This window comes from Labrus mixtus, chromosome 8 (genome assembly GCF_963584025.1).
Source record: "Labrus mixtus chromosome 8, fLabMix1.1, whole genome shotgun sequence".
NCBI classification, from domain to species: domain Eukaryota; kingdom Metazoa; phylum Chordata; class Actinopteri; order Labriformes; family Labridae; genus Labrus; species Labrus mixtus.
This window is the reverse complement of record NC_083619.1, coordinates 19,693,781-19,710,488: the sequence shown is the minus strand read 5'-3', so window position 1 is coordinate 19,710,488 and position 16,708 is coordinate 19,693,781. Positions and strand designations below refer to the sequence as shown.

At 40.5% G+C, this 16,708-nt stretch overlaps 2 protein-coding genes across 2 annotated transcripts; one reads left to right on the top strand and one right to left on the bottom strand.

Annotated features, from left to right (window-relative positions):
- Nucleotides 1-9,059: 9,059 nt before the first annotated feature.
- On the top strand, nt 9,060-11,155 carry LOC132979287 (complement C1q-like protein 3). Its single transcript, XM_061044970.1, has 2 exons — nt 9,060-9,980; nt 10,274-11,155. The coding sequence occupies exons 1-2, from the start codon at nt 9,360-9,362 to the stop codon at nt 10,451-10,453; spliced, it is 801 nt and encodes a 266-aa protein (XP_060900953.1). The 5' UTR covers nt 9,060-9,359; the 3' UTR covers nt 10,454-11,155.
- On the bottom strand, nt 10,846-16,085 carry pter (phosphotriesterase related). Its single transcript, XM_061044968.1, has 5 exons — nt 16,024-16,085; nt 15,063-15,520; nt 14,015-14,280; nt 12,619-12,759; nt 10,846-12,234 (listed from the first exon to the last, which is right to left on the bottom strand). Exons 2-5 carry the CDS (start codon nt 15,492-15,494, stop codon nt 12,024-12,026), a joined length of 1,050 nt encoding a protein of 349 aa, XP_060900951.1. The 5' UTR covers nt 15,495-15,520; nt 16,024-16,085; the 3' UTR covers nt 10,846-12,023.
- Nucleotides 16,086-16,708: the final 623 nt, after the last annotated feature.

Genomic DNA, 16,708 nt, shown 5'->3' with positions numbered 1-16,708 from the left:
TAAGTTTGTAACAATGCTTATTTTTTGGAGAGATAAATATTTCGTTTTTAAATATAATTTTGATTACCAACCTAAACTTGGTGCTAAAACTGCTTTGTTTGGCGTTGTGAAGCAAAACTGACTCTTTAACATTTATTTTTGTTTTAGGGTGCAAGCAGCATAGGCTACTACTTTTAATACGTTTAATGAAACTGAGAGGGGAACAAGCAGCTCTTCATTGGAGCAAAATGTCAGCCAGCATAGCTTTAAGGTAAAGCAAAAAAGGCCCATGTACAATCTCCATTTGAAATTTGCCATATGTACTTAAATATATTGTTAGCTAGCTTACTTAAACATAACTGTTGGCTTAAAGAACGGAGCTTGAACAAATTTACTTTGGCCGCCGATGTTGCCCTCTTGAGATACATATCGTGGGTACCAGTGGAGATTCCTCCAGCTACCTTTAGCTGACCCTTATGTCTACTGCAATTGTGATGCTAGGGTAAAGGTATGAACAGCTAATGAATACTAAATCCTTTGAAGACCAGACCCTCAGACCTCAGACACAGACTGCAAAGACACGGCCTCTTAAGATTACTTCATATTGAGACACAATCCCACATGGAGCAAACAATGTGGGCTACATGTCAAGCTAACTCCAAAAAGGTTCCAAAAAAAAATAGTCGTTTGGCACATGATTAAGCTAAAAAAAAAAATGACATTACACATACACAAGATAAATTTGTGATTAGAGTTGATGGTTTGCTAGTTACCGTCAGGCTGTGTTTCCCATTGTTACCAGTATTTCTTCCTCAAGGTAATTTTCATAGCTACAGATTTCAAAAATACAGGCCATGCTCCCCAAAGTTCCTCAATTTGATGAACCCATTAAACACCCCAAAGACTTAAAAAAAAAAAGTGTCTTACCATCATAATGGAACCTGACAGGAAGTCAGCTATTTTGAATACGTTAGCCGAAATGTGTGTAATTTTGGCCATTACATAATTTACTTGTATCAAAAGTTCAAAAATAATTGGTGGCAATCATCCATTCTCACTCTCTGACAGAACACAATGAAGTACAAAGAATATACCTTGATGTTGAAAACAGTATATCATGAGTTCAATTTCTAATTCAATTCAATCACTGGGGTTTTGAAGAGGCTTTTTTCCTTCTAATATAAAGGTTAAGGTTACCATTTGTGCATTTACTTCTTACATACAACATGTTCAGAGGTCATTCACTCACTTACATGACACTATAGTCAGTAAATGGAGAGGGGCAGATTTGTTGAAAAAAAAAAACAAGACAAGAGAAAACAGAAGGAGGGGGGGAGTGATGATACAGAGATTGGGTGATAAATCTTGTTCTGATCAGGTTTCTCTTGTGCCCTCACACCTCAGTCTCTTTCTTGAGGTAATTAATCAATCCCAGACTGAGGGAATTGATCGGCCTTCCGCGACCCTTGGTATGTTTACACTCCTCGATTGTATTTGCCACTAAGCCTCTTGCTGCCGCTCAATCTCATCGGCAGAAAATGTGACACTCCACCCTCTGATGCCATCAACGAAACGCTGCATCGATTGACATCTTGTTGAAAATCAATCTACTTATATATTTATTTATTTATTTTGTTGGTGCATAGGGGATTTGGTTTTGTCATAATCCTTTGCTGTAATCCTAATTCTTGGTTGCAATATCCAGGATACACAATCAAAACAGTCCTAGAATGCGTTTCCTGAAACTGTGTTACGAACAAAGTTTCCCTTATAAGTTTCTCACTAAAATGTTACATACATTAAAGAGACACTTTATTGTGTTCAGACTTTGAAGTTGATGCAACAAGTTATACAAGTAATAATTCTTTGGTAGCAACTTTTAAATTATTTTGGCTTTATTTTATGTTGCAGGTGTACATCATCTTTTAATTTCAGTCAGTTGTTTAACTTAAAATCTACACCAGTATGACTACAAGAGTGAGAGGAAAAAGATACCAACATAAACATGCAAATATACAGTTTTCTTAAACCCATAACCCGAAAACTCCTCTCCAATCATGGTTGCACGAGGGAGTTAAGAATTAGAACGCACCGTAATGAAGAACCATTAAGCCCAAGTGGCGGACAAAACTGTCCTTTGCTCGAGCTGCAGTTGCCTGTGGCCTGCATTGTTGTGTTAGCAGGCTAATGTTAGCACACTTTGGTTAACTCATGAACTACATATTGCACATAAATTGACAAAGAATGACAAAGCTCTAAACACACCTATGTGACCTCCAAATAAGCAGTGAGTATGTTATTCTTCTTTTCTCTAGTCCTTGACTGAAACAGCTTTATGCACAAGGCCGTCCCGTCCATGTAAACGTGATGTAAACACGACTCAGACAACAGTACAGCTGGTGGGACTCATGCTTCTTCTCACTCATTGTGGACAGTCATGACTCTCAGAGAGACATTTAGGATAAACTTGATTTCTGCTGTATTTTTGTGTAAAATGTCACATATTCTTCCTTTAACAGTAAATCAGGAAAATAAATACTTAAATAAGTAACCTGACACATAGTTCAATAGATCAGATCAAATAATACAATCGTTAAATATTAATAAGTGAATCACATCATCGATTTGGCAGCGTTAAGCGCTTCTTTTTTCAAGCATAACCTTCCTGGTTCATCTTAGCATCAGAGAGCTCAATAAGCTTGAGAAAAGACAGTCAAAAAACAAAGACAGAGAAAGAAAGGTTCAAATGCTTTTATTAAATTGGCAAGATCTAGTAGAAACAAAAAACAAGTTTCTCCGACGTGTTTCAGCGTCCAGCCTTCGTTAGGAAGCACAACTCACCATTTTATTAAAGGTATGTTTACCTTTCTTCTAAAGACGAGAGCCTTCCGAGGGTTTCTCTCTGTCTTTTTTCAAGACTTGCTCATGCCCTCCACCAAACAGCACCGTGCTTTTTGTGTAATTACAAGTACTAAGAAGCTCTCCTCTTCCAAGGCTTTTCATCTCAGTATGCTGAATGAACCCTCTCTGGCGATATGTTGATGAGAATCATGATAATATAATGAATACATACAATCATAATAGCACCCTAACTGTTTGAATATGAGCATCATTTTTAATAATGTAGTTCAAGAAAGTTAATTTGCACAATTTCATACATTCTTCACTAAATAAGTTATGTATCCGTTTTATAAGATGGTGAAATACTTTGTGTGCAAAAAAATCAACTGCAAAGAATTATTGGCTGTCCAAAATATAAGGTCCAAGCTGTCCAAGATGTCGAACAAAAAAAGTGTAGCAGAAAAATGCTGTACTTACATCTGTATTAAAACATGTTTGATTTTCAAAGGTTAGTCACCTAACTGGTAATTTAGAGAGTTTGAATGTGCACTGGGGTCTTAAAAAATGCAGAAGGTGAAAAAAAGTCATATTCACAAGTGATTAAAGTCCTGGAAATGTTGTTATAAGCAACCAACATCTCGTAACAGATGCCGACCCAGCTCTCATGCTTTGCACATCCTCGTACTCCTTCTATCTGTACGACCTTCTATATTGTTCCTGAACCTTTCACAGGATGTTACTCATGATTCAATGTCTTAATAACAGGCTGTATGTGCAGCGATGACGCGTTCGGCTCTCAGCTTCTGCTGAAGGACAGGAGGAGGCCGCAGTGAGGTACACGTGATATTTTAACTGAATTGGTAACGCGCTGTGCTTCTGGTTATACATGCTGATATGTTAAGTACAGGGAATGGCAGCATTGTTCAACTCACAACCTAGTAGCAAGTGAAACACAGCTTATTATCTACAAAGGTGGAATTTGAATTTGAATTTGTTCTTTCACTGCATGTTGGATGTGTGTGTGCTACAGGAAAACATAAAAGTTGTGCACAAAAGCGAGATCAACGGTGATATAAATGGTGGTTAAAGTGATTTAAAGTTTTATTGTGTGATTTGGCTGGATTGAGGTACAAATAAAAAACCCTTTATTTGTCTTACTTCCAAAAATATAACCCATACTTTGCATTTAACTGAATACTTAAAGCTTAATATTTGAAACAAAATTGAAGTGTATTTAAAGGTGCTGCAAACAGAAACTGGAGTCAGATTGTTTCCTGAAGTGTCTGCTGAAACATGAAATAAACAGTAAGGTTGATGATGCACAAAATGTGAACTTTGATTCTGTAAAATACATTTTTTACATTTGGGTGGCTTCCGCTTTTGTTCCAAGGAAATGAGAGTATGACGGCACATTTTACAGAGGTTAAGGACTTGATAGAAGGGCATTTTTCAGGTAATGTGATTAGAGCATCCAAGAAAAGATATTGTTTTCACTCCTTTGTGTGAGGCAGTTGATCAGGCTGTGTATTTCTGTAATTTTGTAGTAAATGGCTTCATCCTGCCCTCTCCTTGTTTGGGATAGTTTATGGTCTGTTTTAAGGGATTTCATAGTCTCCCATCTTAGCAGTGCTAGTCTACAATATCTGCAGACTGAAGTGTTTCTGCTCCATATGCTTAGAGTTTTTGAATTCACATCCAGGAACTGGGATTTTTTTTATTTCAATAACCAGGAATATGTTCGTAGCTCTGAATAATCTGTGTTAAAGTTGAATTTCTCTTATCCTATTCTTTCCCTTTATGTGGGAAGAAGTGTGAATCATAATTGTATTTTAAGAGCCTCTTACTCATTGTTTTAGTTTATTTAAAAAAAAGTCTTCTTTCAGAGCTTCGCGTACACAATAAACATTGAGAACTCTTGAAAAGAACCGCAACACTGACACAAGGAGATGCCCACAAACTAAAAACAAAGCTTTTCAAAAATTGGTTCCTCATAAACTGGAAGTAAAAGATGAACTCAAACAAAACAATCCCTAATCACACCTTGATTTCCACTTGAATGAAAAGAAATGTTCTCCAGCATGAAACCAAAGTCCCCACCCTGCGTGATTGTGATTGCTTCTCCGTCTTAAATACAGTAGGCCCACTGGAGCAGCTTTGCGTGGGTGGTGTGGTAACGCATTCTGTTATCCCTCCCTCTGCCCCCCTGCTGAGCTGAACTGTTCAGCCCAGCCTTTTCGCTGGAAACAAGAAATAAGCACTCAAATTCTAAAAGAGCAGAAGGCGTGAAAAGCACTGAGGGACATGCATCTCATGGCTGCCGAGCGAGCACACATGCTCTTTTATCAGTGGATAAACACTTGAATGTCAATGGTCGCATAATATTTCTGTTTAAATATTCTTGGCTGATAATGAGAGATCCATTCAGCTTCCTGTCCATTCACCTCGTGGATTCTTTGATGAACCTGTCTCAGCTTTGATTGTCATAACCACAGCTGAATCCTGCTTAGCCAATCAGCTCAGGCTACTTAGGTGTCATACATATTTCATGTTGCATCTCAGATATCTGACAAAGACCGTTTTTTTGGTTGTTTTTTTTTTTGTCTTTGCGAATTGATATCACGCCTCATATTTTCATTAGATACTTGCAAAAGCTTGCAGTCTGCGGTCAGATGGGCGGGATGTTTTATTCATGTCCTCTGAACATCTGCTTGTCCGGGTGTCAAAAATCATCAGGCTCCCCCAGGACTCCTGCCTGACTGCTTGTAAATGAACTCCAACAGTCCAGACTCAAAACAACCTGTCAGCTCTCGGCACCACCGGAAGAATCTTTCAGTATGGCCGCGGAGGTGAGCTGTGTAGCTAAGATCCTGTGCTTGAAAAAGAGTGATGAAAGTCAACTTTTGACACGTGTGAGGTGGTTTAAATCAGAACAGAAAAGAAGGTGCATTTTTGATTCAGTCGGTGTGATACTGTGAGAGTCTTTCTATTACAAGTTGTTTCTTCTTCCCACAGCTTTTGGTGGATTTTGACACGGCTGTTCACTCTGGCTCCCGGTCGACAAGTCTCCCTGAGTCACCGGAGGCTCGTGCCAACTGGAGGGAAAGAGCCTGACCACTAACAAGTGCTCACTGACTCATAGCCGCCACAGTATGTCCCACTGTTACTGTGTGTGTGTGTGTGTGAGTGTGAGTGTGAGTGTCTATGTGTGTCTTAATATACTATCTATTATATACTGGTCTATTTACCACTTTGCACCCATCCCACAGAAAATGTGTGATGTTTTAGAAAAGATCATGTATTTTAGATCATACACATTGCCCACCCAAGCAACTGTCATCAGTTACAGAGAAGCATGAATGAAATAAACCAACAGTCAACTGTAAAGAAAATTAACCATTTAGTCTTTTCCACCTGAGAGGTAATTGTAAGAGAAATATTACCCTGAAAAAATCATGTCTCAATTATGGGCAAACATTATTTCAAGTCATGTTAAAATCTGTCAGAGTGTCATTGTAAATCTATTAAGATCTCTATTATTCTGCTTTTTAAGGATTTTCAAATTCTAGCTGTTCTTTTCTCTGAATAACCATTGAGTCTGTAACAGTCTGTTGAGTTTATTAGCCTCAAAACTCATCCTGCCAGCACTTCTATAAGACAATACAAAGACACAGCAATGCTTTCAGCTTGATGCTCAACCTTGCAACCAACCAACCAACCAAAGCAGTACGCTTACATCATATCTCTCTGAATAATAATACGTTTATTTATAAAGCGCTTTTATTCGAAGTGCTGTACAATAATTAAAAATAGCATTTCTGCTGAAATATGCAAGGTCAGTCTCGTATCAGTCATGGTGAATGTTTACGTAAGAAATCTAATAACAGACGGTTTCTGCGGTGTGCTGTAACTCAGTTTGTTTGGCAAATACCCTGGCTGTGGTTACAACATATTATAGGAATAATCAAAAATCTCTGTGATATTCTGTACCTCATTACAGGAGCTTTAACTGCCCAGAAAGAAAAAAACCCCTGCAGTTCCCTAGGTGGCCTCCTGAGTCTGGCTCCAAAAATGAGTCAATTCCCATTAAGCCCAGTGTTACAACGCCAAACTTTGCAGTAGAAATATGTTAACACATTTAAATGCCTGGTATAAAAAATGTTCTCGTCATTAAAGCTAGTTTTCTAATCGTTCTGACAACTGTTTGGGGGATGTATTTTTACGAATAAATAAAATTAAGGCTTAACGTTTTGCAAAATGAGGGATTTGGTCGCTTTGGGTTGCAGGTTGACGCTGCAGAATGTCCACTAAGTGTCACCTCAGCTCATTCAGTCACTGAACTTAACATCTCCTAACCCTAACCCTTTTGGAGGTTTTTTGTCGTGTAAATATAAGAGAAATAATATAACTTGCCGTGTAGTTTACAGAACAAACAGACCTTTCAAGAATTCTGTGCTGAGTGAAAATCTAGCGCAGTATATTTTATTGATATGTTTGAGCTAATGAGCGGGTGTCTTCATCTGCGTTCACGATAAACAAACAGACTTGAATCAATTCATCGTCATATTTGGCAATGTACCTTCAAAAGCATTTCACATTGCGTTATATAATCTGAATTTTTTAGCTTGAAAAGCTTCCTGTCCTCCCTCTTCCGTAAGAGGCCATGTTGTGTCCTCAGTTTGATAGAGCAACTCAACTCCAAATGTTTTCAACTGATAATATGACATGCTCTTCACTAATTATGTGGAGCAGCTTTTCTAAGAAGCAGCTTAATAAATAATATTTTTAGCAGACATATTTCCGTCTTTTATGCCAACAACATCTTTGTTGTTCTTTTCACTCTTACATAGGTGCTTTTGATTTTTGCTGTGATTCTTAAAGGCTTATTGTCATTGACATGTATGGATGTTAAATGTTGTTTAACTTTTTTAATTTGACCTTGATGTACTGCGTTGTCGTGTGCCGTTTTGAAGTCAAACAAAAAAGGTTCCTGACAAGAATAACCATACTTGCTGGTCAAATGTGATGCCTCATGAGACCAATAAAGATGTAACAAGCAGCAGAAGTAATGATAACTAACAGAAAGTATTTATACATAAACCACTCGTATTACTGCAAGTTTAAACTCATACAGCTCCTATAGTTCGTTTTTACAGCCAATAAACTCTTATCTTTGTTTTAATCCAACAGTTTTCTGTGAAACTTCTTCTGATCATGATTCGACAAGCACTTGTATTCGCGGCTTTCATAGAATCTCATTCAGGCCACAATCAAAGCCTCGCTCCTCCCAAACAAACAAGGCTAACTGTTTTCCCTCCCCGTTCATCCATCTCTCCACCAGGCAGTAAGTAGGAGCCATCGAACAGTGTCAGCCTCTGCATTCATGAGCACATCATCATCTGCCCTCCTCACCAACAATTAGTCCTTCATCACTCACAAAAAACCACTGTGCTGAAGTTTTATCTTGACCGAATGTTTAGTTTTACATCTTCCATACACATCCATAGGCTTTGATCATTTTATAAACCGTGTAAAATCAGAGACTAAAAATATGAGTTATTTGTGTTTTATTGTGAAATTGAAATCAACATTTAAGATTTTTTAAGCTACAGCTTCAATTGTTGATTTCTCTTGGTTAATAAATGAAGTGAGCCCACCTTATTTCCCCACTAAATGCATCTACATTCAGTCATTTCATCAGTATATTTGTGTGAAGTCATCCTTCACTGCCAGATATCTCCCAGTGACTCCCCCTTTCCTCTCAGTGGCTCTATAGATTTTCTCCCAATGATAAATTGGACACAGGGCGCCACTGAGGTGTGACCAGGTGCCAGAGGAGTATAGCTTTTGGTCCTTAATAGGCCTAATTATGCTCAAGACCTTTAAGAGCTGTTTGGGTAAGTTCTAATAACGTGTTGTGGGATGTACACGTCAGAGTAATCAATAGAAAAAAGTAATGCATACTGACTGTGTTAAAAAGCTGCTGTAATGATACAAAGTCGCTCAAAGACACAAATAAGTGCACAACACAAAGTAGTCACGTTTCAGAGCTGCGATGTTGCATCAGAGTTTGGATGTTTTTCACTTTCTCTCTTTTGATTGAAATAACGCGTGGATTCTGTCCCATCCATCACCTCCACTCCACCCCTCCCCTCCCTCTCTAAACACAGACGCAGGTTAATTTATTGCCCATTCTCTCCCGTGGAATCGAGGTGGGCAGAAACTTATGCGGCTGTGACTTAGTGCTGAATGAAAAAGAGACGTATCAGGTGAAGTTTCCCCCCCCCCCCCCCCCATGGAAAGACTTTTGTTGTTTTTCTAGCATTTAGACAACGGAGATGAATCAGTTTGACGGATACTGCTGCGCGTAAAAAGTTGTGGATGGTTACTTTTACGCATACACATTTAAGGGACTATTTTATCTTCACACGTGGCAGTATAACAAGAGACCTGGTGACATTTTTCCCTCTGCAAAAATACCGCCAACAAGCAGACTGGAAGACCATCCACACCGGAGAACACCGCGGATCCGCAGAGCGCAGATGATCGCAACTGGTGTTTGTGGAGTAGCGCTGGTGCTGGTGTTGGTGGTTCTGATCCCGGTCCTGGTGAACACCGCCGGGACTCCTGCCCGCTATGAGATGCTCGGCTCCTGTCAAATGGTGTGTGACTCCCACGGGACAGCGGCGACCGCCACGGCGAAGGCAACCAACCCGATTAAAGACAACCGCCTGGCACAGTCGCTGCCGACGTTCATCCAAGGTCCTCAAGGTGAGCCTGGGCGCGTGGGAAGAATGGGTCCGAGGGGTCCGGTAGGCGAGCCTGGACCCCCTGGATCTGTTGGTCCTCCCGGAGAGAGAGGGGCACCCGGCCCTCCCGGTCTACCCGGGTCCCCCGGAGCAAATGGACCAAATGGTGCCATCAGCGCTGCCACCTACAATACTATCCCAAAGATCGCGTTTTACGCCGGACTGAAGAAGCAGCACGAGGGATATGAAGTGTTGAAATTCGACGATGTAGTCACAAATCTTGGCAACCATTACGACCCCGCTTCAGGGAAATTCACCTGCTCAATACCCGGGATTTACTTCTTTGTTTACCATGTGCTGATGCGAGGCGGAGATGGGACCAGCATGTGGGCTGACCTTTGCAAGAACAACCAGGTAGGACTCCTTGTGAAATTATTATCAAATGATCTTTAGGTTTGTTTTAAGTCTATTTTATACACAGTGAAAAGGGCCAAGTTTTACGCACAGGTTTTACGCACAGCAGTATCCGGAAAGAGACTCCAACTAGATTCCCCGGAACAATCTATTTTTTTTTTTCTTTTAAGAAGTCTAAGGATTGTCATAAGTTTGTAATGAAAATGACTGATCTGTCGAAGCTGTTGGGACCATCCATGGTTCTGATTTTAAAAAAGTTACGCTTCACCAAAAATATTAACTTTGCTTTCCAGGTGAGAGCCAGTGCCATCGCCCAAGACGCCGACCAGAACTACGACTACGCCAGCAACAGTGTCGTCCTGCACCTGGAGCCCGGGGACGAGATTTACATCAAGCTCGACGGAGGGAAGGCGCACGGGGGCAACAACAACAAATACAGCACGTTTTCCGGCTTCATGTTGTACGCTGATTGAAACAGAAAGGGGAAACAGCTCGCTTCACTGCTCATGCTCGATTCCATGTCAGTTGGATTACAAAAGACAGAGCTCAACATTTGAATATTGAAAAAAAAAAAAAAAGGAGGAGGATGTGGAGGACGTCGTGCGTAAAAAACAAAACAAAACTGTACCTCAGTGTAATTTCAGAATATTATCACGGATTATAAAATGTACAGCAATGAAATGTAACCCTGTCAAACTCAATAAGTGTCGCTATTGCACCCTGAATGAACTGCTTAGCTTTAAAATAATAAGTCTGCTGATGTGTCAAACATGCTGTGGCTGCACCTGCTGAGAGAAAGTTTTAATGAATTGACCTGAGACATTCAGTTAAACGATACATAATCACCACCATGTCCCAGTGAAGGTAGTCCATGCGTGCTTTATTTTTTAACATATTTAAGAGTGGTCACATTTTTTGAGTGACATGTAAAAGCGGTATTGATGCATGATTATAAAAGTGACATTTAAAAACTTTATAAGATACTGTTTAGGGCCATTCTGATGTTTTTTTTTTGTCTGAAGAAAATCACTGAAACTCATTTTCTTGTCTCCATATATGACAGCTGCATGGTTTGGGCACCAGGGCGGTCTCGGGGTTAGTCATACTGTATATCTGCCTGCTGATTGTGAAGCCCCTCTGTATAAGACCGTGTTAAAATAATGTGTAAAACTCCAGTCCTCTGCCTCACTTTGTCAATTCTCTCTAAAGCTTAATCAAAGTTATACAGTTGTTGGGGTACTGCGGATGATCCTGATCCTGTGGTGAGGAGTCACCCTGTGAGGCCACCTGTTCCCAGATGAGAGGAGAACATGTCCTTCATCTGGGGCCTGCCAGCCACTCAGCCTCCCAGAGACACCCAGACACCCACTGAGGGGCAACAGGACAACTCATCTAACACAGCCGCATCGTGTCGAGAGCAGAGCAGCATACTGATTACCAACACGCTTGTTGCTTTCATCCCCAGAAAGTGTGTTAGCGGAGACGTCGCTTAGAAATTCAAAGAAAGCAGCAGCGGCGTTGACATTGAAGTTGACAAATTCATTTAGCACCACGTTTTTAAGCACCAGAGAGGGAAATATTTGTCTTAGATTGAATTTACCTTCCTGCCGACTAAAAAGCTTTTTTTTTGTTGTGACGTGTGGGACAAGGTTAAGTACGAGAGGCACCGTGATCCTGCAAAGCGCTTTCACATAATAAGCTTACAAAGTTAATCATGTATTATTACAAATGTAAATCAAGTTTTGATTAATAACGCCTCTTTCAAAACTCTTTCAGTTGGATGAAACAGCAGCTCGTGATCATTTCCCATTGAAAAGACAGAAACATAACATTCAGCTTTGCTGCAAAATTACAATCAACGATCATAAAGACAAATTTACACACAAAAAAAATCGAGGCTGTGAAGCACATTGAAGACCCCTCTGCGACAGTGATTATTGCTAAAATCGCAAAGCTGTAACTGTAGGGTGTTTGTCTTCTTCATCAAATAAAATGACATAGCAGAACAATGTCTACCGGTCCTTCAGTTTTAGCGTTGTTGCTTTATTTAAAGGTCAACCAGCATTTTGGGTTGTCGATGAGGATCTTATCCACCTGGTGCTGGGAGATGCCCCTCGTCAGCATCTTTGGCACGATGTTTTTCAGGATGTGAGAGTAGCCGTGGCCGCCATATTTGGTGAGACGGTTCTTGGTGTGGATGTCGTGTGCCACCAATATCTTGTCCTCGTAGCCCTCCTTCACAAGGAACGCCAAGCTACAGAAACGTGAACGGAAAAGAGACAAAAATGTTACAAAACTGGAGATTTTTGATGAGGAACCACCGCGGTCAATCTGCCTTCACGTGTTATTAAACCTGTATTTTGTACGTGCCAACCAGCATCTGCAACATTATCCATTCATCACTCATCCTGCTGACACACACACACACACACACAGACACACACTCCCTCTCGTTGTTTACAGAGAGATCAGTCTCGTAGTTTTACACTAAAAGCAGCATTTTGCTCAAAATGATACAAACCACATGTAGACTCTAGCTCCACATCTGGACTCTGGAAAGGTCTCAAATTTAAACAGACATATTATCAAAGTATTGAGGGACTGAAAGACAGGTGGAACCCTGTCTGTTGTTACTCACGTCTGCACTCTCTGGCTGTCACTGGGCATGTCCAACTCCAGGTTGTACGGGTAGTTTAGCATCTCTGTTCCAAACAGATCGTACTCCAGATAACTGCCCAGCTTTGCAAACTCCAGCAGTTCCCCCTCATCAAATATGGTCCTGCATGAAGAAAAAAAAAAACAACGGTGATGTGTGCCTCAAGGCTTATCAAGATCTGAATTAAAAATGTCTTACAGTACATTCTTTTAGCCCTCTTAAGACTGTGAAAAAAAACCCCAGCTGTGAATAAACGTTTCTGTGAAGAGCAGATCCATCATATCTCTGAACCGAAGTGTGGAATGAAAAATCAAACTTTTTTTAAAGCAGGTAATAAAAGAGATGGTACAGAGACCTTGTGTACCCTCAAACCAAACTATCCCATAAACCTGTACAATGATTTATTTCTCTGATATTGAACTTGTGAAGTTCTCTGTAAATTAAATTAGTGTTTTCAATTTTTTTCAACCACAGAAGTACAAAAAGCATCAATTTAAACTAAGATCTTAGGCTTTTAAAAGTTGTGTTGCACACAGTGAAGGAACTGATCACCGCTGTCATGATAAAAGCTGCTTTTTTTCTCAAATAAAGGACAACTGAAGGGGGGGGGGGGGGGGGTGCAAGTCTGAAAGTCTTGTGTATGCCCTTAGAAATCATATGAAAGAACCAGATTTGCACCTTTGTATTACTGACCAACCATCCAAAAGTATAGATTTACAATGAAATGTAATAAAGGAAGGTATCAACCAGGCTCATTTGAAGTATTAAGGTGACTTTAAGAGATTACTTTACCAATATTATACAACAGTATACACAATAACTAGGATTAAGTTAACAACAAAATGATCTCTTTTTGGAAAATCAGCGGACATCAACTGCGTCTTCAACTTGATTTTTAAAGGGGCACTATGGAGATTTGGTAGTGAAATTTGAAAGTTGGAGAAGTGAAACAATTCTATGCTATATTTTCTGAACTGAATAAACAAACTTTATTCAAAGAAAAAAAATGGGTCCGTGGAACTCTGTTTGGAGCTCAAAAAGCTACCAGGAGAGTTAAGGTTTCACTGTAGCGGACCCACCACCATCACTTCTCGCGTATTATTTTATCTTCAAACATTTTACCAGAGACCAGATTTTCCTCTGAGGACAGTTTGTGTAAAGAGTTATGAACATTTACCACAGAATCTTTACACTTCTCCAACTTTCACATTTCTCTATCAAAACTACATAGTGCACCTTTAAGGAAAAATGGCTGGATTGTCTAATGTCGATACAGCATACAGAGCTGGAAGTGTTCTTCGGGGACTGTAAAATGAAGGAACATTTTCTTATGCTTTCATGGTAACTAATAAAAAGGTTGATCTGGAGGACTTTCTACCTGTCCAGATGTGACATGACAGTTCTGCTAATGTCCCCGCCAGCCTCCTGAAGGATCCGGACAACTTCAGCTGGAGCGGCGGGGTTCCTGCCGGGATGGATGATGACAGGGCAGCCGAGCTGGGCCTGAGCGTGAGCGGTCGCCTTCAGCACCTTCGTCTCGCTCTCTGTGATTGGCCAGCCGGTTCCGATCTCTCCGATCACGCCGCAGCGGATGTCGGTGCCGTCAGCGCCCTGAAGCACCTCGCTGACAATGATATCTGTGAGCTGATGTGCAGGAGACAAGGAGGTGAAGCAGGATGGCATCAATCCTTTAAAAAAAAAAAACTAGTTAAAGACTCTTTGATGTGTCCCTTTAACAGACTGGAAGGCCACAAACAGAGATGTCAGGATTGAATGTATTTAAATATCCAGAAAGACTACATGTAAACTCTTTATGCACATGAAAACAGAAAGGTTGATACACCAACAACTCGATACTGCAACATACTTACCAGTAGCAAGTTCCACACACACACACACACACACACACACACACACACACACACACACACACACACACACACACACACTAATTAAAGTTTCCATGAAATCAAAATAGATTTTTTATTCATCACTTGACTTTTACTTTTTCAACACTATCTAGCCTATCAATCAATAATATAAAAATGTCATTTTGAAGGTCTCTGCTTAAAACTATCAATAACTTCAACAAGTGTAGTTTGAGATTTTTAAGTCTTGTTTTGATGGAGATTTTTAGAGTTTGTCATTTCCTTGAAACATTAATTACATGCTCACTCTTCATGCACTTGAGTTTTTTTTTTTTTTTTATACATTTCATCCAATTAATTCTTTTTTTTCCCCTCTCAAAGCATGTCAACATCAGTGACCCCACCGGTACCTGAGGGGTACTTAGCATCCGTCTCTACTCAAGGAGAAGTATTGGATTCAGTATCAGGTTGAAAAAGTGGTATTGGGACATCTCTAGTTATAAAAGTTTATAACCTTCCAACAAATATGTTTGTTTTTTTTCTCAGACTGTTTCACACCTTCTCCACACTCATCCTCTTTGTGGCCTCGGTGTGGGTGCAGTCCACGTAGTACCCGGCTCCTGCGACAATGTGGACCCCGGTCTCCTTCGCCAGCTGCCGGAGGGTGGGCAGGTCTCGGTCGATGCCGGTGGTGGTGTTCTCCACTATGGTGCCCCCGCCGGCCTTCCTGTAGACCAGCAGCTCGTCCCTCACCGCGTTGGTCTCCTGCAGCAGCAGCAGGTTCTCGTGAGAACTGTACGGGTTCTGTCTCAGCCAGTGCATGTGCTGCATGTGGAAGGGGTTCTCTGCCACTGCTTCATCGCCTGGAGGAGGAGGGAAGTAGCAGCACTCGAAGCTCATGGTCAGGTGCTCATGGGTCATAGTGCGGCCAAGTTGGTCCGGATCAACTAGACCCAGGACGGTCTGGACTTTCCCACTCAGCTGTGACATGGTTGGTGCTCAAGGTTTCCAACAAGCTAAAAGGAGGAAAAAGAAGGAATTCATATATCAGTGTTTTATGCATGATACAAAAATGTGATTTGGTACAGGTTAAAGTGGTCCGTGCTTCAGTTTTACAGATCACACAGGAGTGTGTGTTTGCTAAAAGAGACTCTATAACCACTAGTTGACAGATTGACCACAGGGTGCAAGCAGAAGAAAGACCTTTGGACTGCATAGAACAAAACCCGATCCTTATAAAAAAAAAAAAAAACGAACCTCCGGGTCCGTCTGAGTGTAAAGTTTATTTCTTCTCTCTTAGTTACTCGCTCGGTGTCAAAACAGTCAGGATTAGTATCATTATGACAGGTGTTAAATTCTTAAAAGCAACGTTTGCACTTTTTCCAAGTAAATCTCGTCTAAATCCAGCGTGAACACCGTGCAGTAAACTCAGAGCTGCAACAGGAGCTTTGTAAACCTGTAAGATGAATCCGTTTTGATCCTGAAGCATATCTAAACTGTTGACAGACAGCCTTCTGACCTTGTTTATTTCGGTCCGCCTCCACCAGACAGTTTCTTCGTTAGCGACGGATTAGCAGCTCATGGTACAGTCTATGTGTGGGAGCAGGAAACTTCAAATCAACGCGAGATAAAACGAGATTACAGTTCAGAGACACGAGACCACTGCCAGTGCCCTAGACTCTGACCACCGCCATGGACCACTGTGAGGGCGACTTTGAGAAGTATCACATGTGCTTATAATTTTTGTAAGTTAATTAAGGAATAATTCTTGATATAGAACTGTAGCCTGTACTTTTTATCCTGTTTAATTGGTTTAATTATGTTGAATTAGCCTAGTGTGGGACAATTTTTGCATTTCAGACTTCTGAGATATTGCATGGATTACATGAAGCTATACATTAAATCCACACCCAGTACCACTCTGAAATCCCCATGATGTCCCCTAATCAAACCAAAAGAGAAAATCCACTTATCATACTCATTAAAGAAATAGTAGACATATCGTGCTGTTCTAAATGTGGGACACTGAAAAGTCTATGTTAAAAGGCCTAAATCACCTTAATTCAGGTATAAAAACCTCTCAAGTCTGTCACACTCAAGTATTAAATGTGCAATCCCATTTTCTGTAATTTTACCACTTACAATGTTATTGGTGTTACAAAACACTAAAAAAGCACTATAATTTTGATGCATTTAGTAGAAAG